The 7,713-nt window shown below is 33.9% G+C and overlaps 1 protein-coding gene across 7 annotated transcripts in view; it reads right to left on the reverse strand.

Moving 5' to 3' along the window:
- Positions 1-4,243, reverse strand: part of LOC122535281 (collagen alpha-2(IX) chain-like) — a 90,107-nt gene extending 85,864 nt beyond the window's left edge. For 2 of the 7 annotated variants that reach the window (XM_043666715.1, XM_043666700.1), the window contains exon 1: positions 4,087-4,241. In XM_043666715.1, the coding sequence (XP_043522650.1) occupies positions 4,087-4,215 (129 nt within the window). In that variant the 5' untranslated portion in view covers positions 4,216-4,241. Of the gene's footprint in view, positions 1-4,086 lie in introns of all 7 variants that reach the window. The other 5 variants (XM_043666724.1, XM_043666706.1, XM_043666693.1 and 2 more) reach the window with 4 other exon arrangements.
- Positions 4,244-7,713: the final 3,470 nt, after the last annotated feature.

A 7,713-nucleotide genomic window follows, 5' to 3' on the forward strand; every position in this document is an offset into this window, starting at 1 on the left:
CTCCTCTCGTTTTCAGGCTGATTAACAAGCCAGAGATTTCTCGAATTTCCAAATGTTCGATACGGGATTGCTCGTTCGAAATATTGGATATAGTTTCGGATTATATTGCCACGTGGAAATTTCCAGTCTGCACTCAATCCTGTCCCGGGAGATGATTTCATTGCTCGAAATGAAGATTTGTTTTTCGTTTGTTAAATTCTAACAAAATACTTTGGATACCATTGGCATACTGTTGGGTTGGATTATATTCCACATCTCTGGACATTTACAGATACATTTGGATTTATAAAATTTGTTTCAGCCTTTAAATAGGTACAACGAGTATTGAATTGGGATTTATTAATTGAATTTTGTTCTCCCCTTTGGTGCATTTTATTCCCTGCTGTTTCTTCAGATTCATTTAATTTATATTGCGAAAACAAATGTGAACTAGAGCCAAAGGATCCAGAAATAGTAAAGTAACGCGCGATAGAAATTAATTTGTTCTTCTCTAAAAAAAAAAAAAAAAGAAATCATTGTCGTTGAAATATGTAGGCGAACGAGAGAGCTTACAGGGCGCAAGGTCCTCAACCGTGATTCAAATATCGCGCGCTTTATTTATTTATTTATTAATTGTCCGAGTGCCAGTTTGTGACGAGCCATATTATCGGCGCCATAAGCACGCAGTTTTCGCCGGACGGCCGAATAATTATTTCGCGGTATGCGAAACGCGCCCCTCTACGAAATCGCCCCGGTAATAACCGGAACGGAATTATCCACGTGATACGAGTCAAGCTTCGTCCCTCCGCGCGCCGTCGAAATTAATTACGATTGAAACTGGGTCGTGTCGCGCCTCGCTTTCGTCATATTTTGATTGAAGATTTCCCGATCGCGTGTGCCACGCGGCTTGACTGACGTTGACAAATTAAATAAATCGTTCGTCGCTCATCCATAGCGCAAAGTGTCACTCGCACGCGTCTTTGTTTCACGAGATTACTCTCTCTATCTCTCTTTCTCTTCCCTTGTGCGCAAGGTGGCGTACACACACACACGCGCGAGCGAGTGTGTTGTTTCGTCGAATTATTTTTATTGCCCTGAAATACGTAATCACGCGTCCTCGTTTTCCTCATTTTTCCTGCTGGAATCCGCTGTGAATCCGCTTGTTCGGGTGATCGAGAGCGAAGTATCGCGATATCATCGCGGGGAACGTTTGATGCGCGAGTGATCGGTTCGATTGAGAGTGATTAATTGCGGTTTCGAAAGATTTATGGAACGACGGGGAAAAACGCGGGGAACTATAATTCGTGTATTTAGATTGTTTGTATAAATTATTTATACCTGTACGTGGTCTTGTTGCTTGCCGTTTGATTTATTTACTTAGAGCTATGATTGAAAGTTTGCACATGTCTTTTTTTTTTTGTAAACTTACGGAGCTCATCGATTTTACGATTTGTTAATTCGATTAATTTGGGCAGTTGGATTTTTCCAGAAATAATCCATTATCCAATCATTCTAAAACACAGACCGAGTAATTACGTTAATCATTCGTTCCGACAATTATCAATCCTATCAAATGTATCGGGCTAATTATCGAGTTTCCTCAAACGATGTTTCATTTTTAATGCTCGGCGCGAATTATTAATACCCATAAAACATGTCCAATCGATATATCCTCCATTTATACGAAACACGCGAATTCCAATAAATTGCAACGATTCTCTTTAAACGATACGTTTGTAATAAGCTTGTAATAAATCATTGTTGACATTGTAAAACATTCACGACGAAATTCTTCTAAACTCCCGGAAATATTCCCGGAATTGAAAATTTTATATCGAAATTCTGAAGACTGTAGTACGTTTCAATGTAATTTAAATTCATCATTTTCTATTTAAAAAAATTCTCGTGTCTGTAATGAAACTTCGAGAATTTTAATATCCCTCAAATTACGTAATTTACGTTTAATTTTACTTTATTGAAAAGAAATTTTTTATTTTAAAGTAAGTTACACATACGTTCAAATTCAATTTATGATTGCACGTCGAAATTTCAAATAACTTTTACATCTCAGTTCAGTTTCTCTTTTATTAAAAAAAAAAGTCTCCATTGACGATTACGACAATAATCATAAAATTTATCTGGTTCTTCTTGTTACAAAAAAATCTCCATTGATGATTACGATAATAATTATAAAATTTAAATTATTATTCGTTCAATTCGATCTTTTCCATTTACAGAAATTCCCGTGTCTATAACGAAACTTCAAGGATCTTAATATCCTTCAATAATAGTAATTTATGTTTAATCTTACTTTATCAATGAGCAATTTTTTATTTCAAAAGTTACGATAATAATCATAAAATTTATTTGGTTCTTCTTGTTACAAAAAAACCTCCATTGATGATTACGATAATAATTATAAAATTGAAATTATTATTCGTTCAATTCGATCTTTTCCATTTACAAAAATTCCCGTGTCTATAACGAAACTTCAAGGATCTTAATATCCTTCAATAATAGTAATTTATGTTTAATCTTACTTTATTAATGAGCAATTTTTTATTTCAAAAGTTACGATAATAATCATAAAATTTATCTGGTTCTTCTTGTTACAAAAAAACCTCCATTGATGATTACGATAATAATTATAAAATTGAAATTATTATTCGTTCAATTCGATCTTTTCCATTTACAAAAATTCCCGTGTCTATAACGAAACTTCAAGGATCTTAATATCCTTCAATAATAGTAATTTATGTTTAATCTTACTTTATTAATGAGCAATTTTTTATTTCAAAAGTTACGATAATAATCATAAAATTTATCTGGTTCTTCTTGTTACAAAAAAACCTCCATTGATGATTACGATAATAATTATAAAATTGAAATTATTATTCGTTCAATTCGATCTTTTCCATTTACAGAAATTCCCATGTCTATAACGAAACTTCAAGGATCTTAATATCCTTCAATAATAGTAATTTATGTTTAATCTTACTTTATCAATGAGCAATTTTTTATTTCAAAAGTTACACATTTATCAAAAGAAATTGATGATTACCACAATGACGGTAAAATTTAAATTATCATTCGTTATTTATTCAAATTGTTAAATTTCTCCACTCCCGAAGCGAAGCTTTACATCAACTATGGAATTAAGAAACTTAATCGAAGCTTAATAGATAGTTAACGTGGAATCGATACGATCGACGATGCATCTCGATGGTAAAAACGAGCGTGTCGAAATCAGGCTTTAAAAATCGATCGACTTTCTTCGGGGGTTTATCGAGAATCGACGATCGAAAATGATCGAAGCGATCATACTTCGTCCCACCTGTGCATACGCACGCCGATAGCGGCATTATGCCAGGAGAATGGTCGTTGCTCGTGCCGCTTCATAAATCGCTCGATTTATCGTTGCTGACTCACCGGGATCCATTCGCGGTGCATTGCTGCCCCTTGGGGCCATTCCGTTGGACCCCGGTGACCTACGTGGATACTTCGACAATTTTCTTCGACCTCTGACGAGCTTTCGCTCTCTGCTTCCTTTTTTTTTCTTTCTTTTTCTTTTCTTTTTGTTTCGACGGTGATTATTCTCGATCGGTTTTCTTGCGAGCGACGAACCGTATCTCGGGAAAAGAGCACGTTACAGACAATTATTGTGCTAAAGTTGTGCGAGGGAATTCTCTGTCTTACGTTTTCCGTTCGTTGTTACTCAATTCTGAAGTTGAACGATAATTTACAGAATATAGACGTGTAAACGTGTGAAATCAAAGATCGACAAAAGTTTCAAGGGGAGGGGATTAGAAACGACAAAGTCAGAAAAAGTAAATGGAGATATGAGAAAGGAATTGTTAACTTTTCTTTGTAATTCATGCAACTGCTGGAAAAGAATTAATTGAGGGACATTTATCAAATATCAAATATCGAAGAAAACAATTGTGCAATTCTGAAAGAGCGAGGGCTGTGAATTCCTTTCCCAGACCCCCGACAGTTAAAGATATTTCTAACTAAGTATAAATACAAAGATTCTACTGTACATTAATAAATTATTTAACAAAGAGAATCGAAATACCGATACTACGAAGAAACTGGATTTATACTCACGTTGAAGTCGGCCGAGCATTTTACCAAATCAGCTGGATGTCCGGAATAGAGCTTCAGGGATTGCAGTAGACCCTTTAAATAAACAATCAGGAAATAGTAGACGATTGCACGGTACACATGATTCGTCATGTTTCTTCTCGAGTCTCGCTTCGCTCCGCTTTTTCGCTGTTCACGAGGAAACACAATGGTCACTGTTCTCAAAAATGGCACATTTTTCAACAAACATCAAAAACCGAACGGGCTGTCGAGTTGTTTAACAACTATAATATATATATATATATACATTTGAATAAATCTATATTAGAAAATACACGATAAAGGATCAGTAATTAACATTGAGTTAAATAAATGTTGCTTTTTGGAATACACTTAACGATTAATTTATAGAGTACTCATTATTGCATTATAGAATTGGCTTAAAAAGATTTTGGGATGAAAACACGTCTCAAGCATAATAATAAAACGTGTGGAAAATGCTGACTGGAAAGGTCATGTAACTGTACACTATGAAAAATGTTGAGACAGAAATTGGGAAACATATATTACATATGTACACAATGCAGTAAATATTCTTGAAGAATATATACATATCAAACATTAATATATATACATTTCTTTTAAAAATGACTCTGTAAGAAATAATAATGAATCAAATATTCCATATAACGCGAAATCTTTTTACGAATAATTAACTTTCAAGTCTAATACATAGTTTTCGTTCTCATAAAAAGGAAAAAAAGAAAATTCTGCTCTCAGTTGATCTCTTTTTGAAAAGGTTAATTCAAATGCCTGAAGGTCTAATAATATAATTATATTCATATAATAATATAATTATATTCATATAATATAATATAATTATATTCATATAATATACTATAATATAATAATATAATTATATTAATATACAATATAATTAAAATTAAAATATAATATAATAATATAATTATATTAATATACAATATAATTAAAATAAAAATATAATATAATTATATTAATACACAATATAATTAAAATTAAAATATAATATAATTAGAAAAATTATATCCTGTCGAATTTATATTAAACAATCGCTTTAAACAACACGTGATCGATCATAATCTTATATAGACAAGAAACTTTGCAAAATTTCGTCCAGAAGGGAAACTTCCTAAGTCTGGATTCTTATTTGCGTGTAAGAAGCCACTTGCTCGCTTGGTTTTAATAATAAATCGATCCTCATCGATGCACGTCACGCGACAGAAACATCTTGCAACCTCCGAACGACAACGGAATCCACTTCTCCATCGTTCCCTCGACCCTTCTTTCTCCATCCCTGCCCACCCCACACTTTGGGCGGATAATACGCTTATCAATCGCGCGAATTGAATTCGCGAGGAAGCCATTTATCAACGACCGGAACGGGTAATCGCGAGAAAAATACACAATATTTTTGCGATAACGAATTTCGGTCGCGTGATTCGGATCCGCCGGCGGGATAAATTTCGGCGCCGCGTGTTTCGCGATTTATTTCGCGACAAATCTGGATTATGCATCACGAAACGCCCGGCTCGCGATCGCGCTGACGTTTACATCAGGATGTAAGCTCCTCTACACGGATCCGCAAATATTTTTTCGTCGTCGATAAACCTGCGCCGCGTTCTCACGTCGCGTCGCGTATAAATCACGCTTTCGCGAGTGTGAAACAAACGTAATTAACGTTAATTTGCCAAAAGGAATGGCTCGATTTGCACACATAGACACAGGGTGGCGTGTTCAGCTCAAATTATTTTCAGTGAATCTAAGCAGAATGTAATTTACAATTTACAATTTTATAGTCGTTATATAAACGTTTAATTCGAATATTATAGTGGTAGATGAAAGTTGTGAGTAACGTCTCAGAATATTGATAAAAGAACATTTAATACAAGTATAGTAGATTATTCGTTATCACATAGATAAATATATGAACATTAATTTCCTTTTATCCGTCACTGTATTACACGAAGAAAATATTTTCGTCTCACTTTTAAATGTCATTCTAAAAATTTGGATGGTGGTCAGATTTTTGAACACTGTGTGAAAAAAAAAAAAGACGAACTCGCGCGCCGAAAATGATCGAAAACTGCTGCTTTGAATATTAATTGAAAAAAAGAAGTGGAGAGAAATAACTTTCACACTCTATCAACGCATAATTTCATCAGCTTTTCAACGATCTTGTTCCAGTTGTAATTAACCGGCAGCTCGGTGATTCGACTAACAATTTGGACATATGGAAAATATTCTGCGAGTGTTGTCCTGATTGATTCAATTTTGCTTTATTTTTTTTCATTTCTGTTTTAGCTTGAAACTTTGATTGAAAGTTTTGCATGGACTGGTGCAGTTTTTCCTCGCGATCATGAAAGCAATCGAATAAATTCGTTTAAGGGTTACTGTACTGTGTTTTTTCTTTGCACTGTTTATCTTTAGGCGGATTTTAATCTTCTTTTTCTTTCTTTGAAAACAAATTTACTTAATGACCGTGCAATTACTACAGAATAATCATACGAAATGTCTTGTAAAGGATTATTTTTATGAGTTTCGTTTCGATATTTGAGGTTTCGTGTATTTTTCTACATTGACAAAATCTGGTTGATATGTTTTTGTCTAAAAGAAATTCAGGAGTGTTGCTATATGTGAAACGATTTCTTCCTCTATCTCTGGTACTTGTTCATTCGAAACAATTAAATGCCATTTCTTAATATTAAATCCACTTAGTTCATTTATTGTTTGTAAAATTTTGATACGAGAAAATTATTAAATGTCTCGATTCGAAATCAAATCATTCGTGGCAAAAGTACAGAATGTTTAGCTTTAGAAAGTGAAGTATTTTTCCAACCCGAATAACCTCTAACCATGCAATACTTCATCAATATTTGATTATATTTCATCGTATTATTCTTTAATCGTTTCTACGTATCATCAATATCTTTCCAATTTTTATTAATAAATATAACTGAAAGCGAGCTTCTCTCGATGAAATCGAAAACGCTAATAAAAATTTCCTCTCTCAACTACCAAGCTCTTCTCGTAAATATCAGACAGGGAGGTAACGAATTTACGTTCCGCACGCGTAACAAACCGCAACGCGTTAACCAACCTTAAACCACACAACGTTCTATCTTCATCAATAGCTTTCTACCATTTTACCATTTTATTCAATCGTGACTTCTATATTTTGTCAATACCTCTTTCGTATTTCGTACTAAACAATATTACCCGAGAGCACGATTTTTTCAGAAATTGCTAGTGAGAATTTCGACTTCCACTTTCAAAACCTCCTTGAATTCTCTATATACAATATAACCGAATATTCGTATTATTTCATAAATTCTCCCTATATTTTACCTATATCTATTCATATATCTATGAATATATTTATTCATCTCTTCGTACTAAATGTATCAACCGAACGAGATCCTCCCTCCGATGGTCCAAACCATCCAATCAAAATTTCCTCTTCGAAGTACACCCTCAAGAAATAAATACATACCTCGTAAATATCGCGTGGAAACGTAACAAACCCTCCGCAACGTGGAATGATCGCGGGAGTCACGATACAGAACGATGCAGGATAGAAAGAAAAGAAAAGAAAAAAAAAACGAAAAGAAA

The sequence above is a fragment of the Frieseomelitta varia genome, unplaced genomic scaffold (genome assembly GCF_011392965.1).
Source record: "Frieseomelitta varia isolate USP_RPSP 00005682 unplaced genomic scaffold, Fvar_1.2 scaffold_152, whole genome shotgun sequence".
NCBI classification, from domain to species: domain Eukaryota; kingdom Metazoa; phylum Arthropoda; class Insecta; order Hymenoptera; family Apidae; genus Frieseomelitta; species Frieseomelitta varia.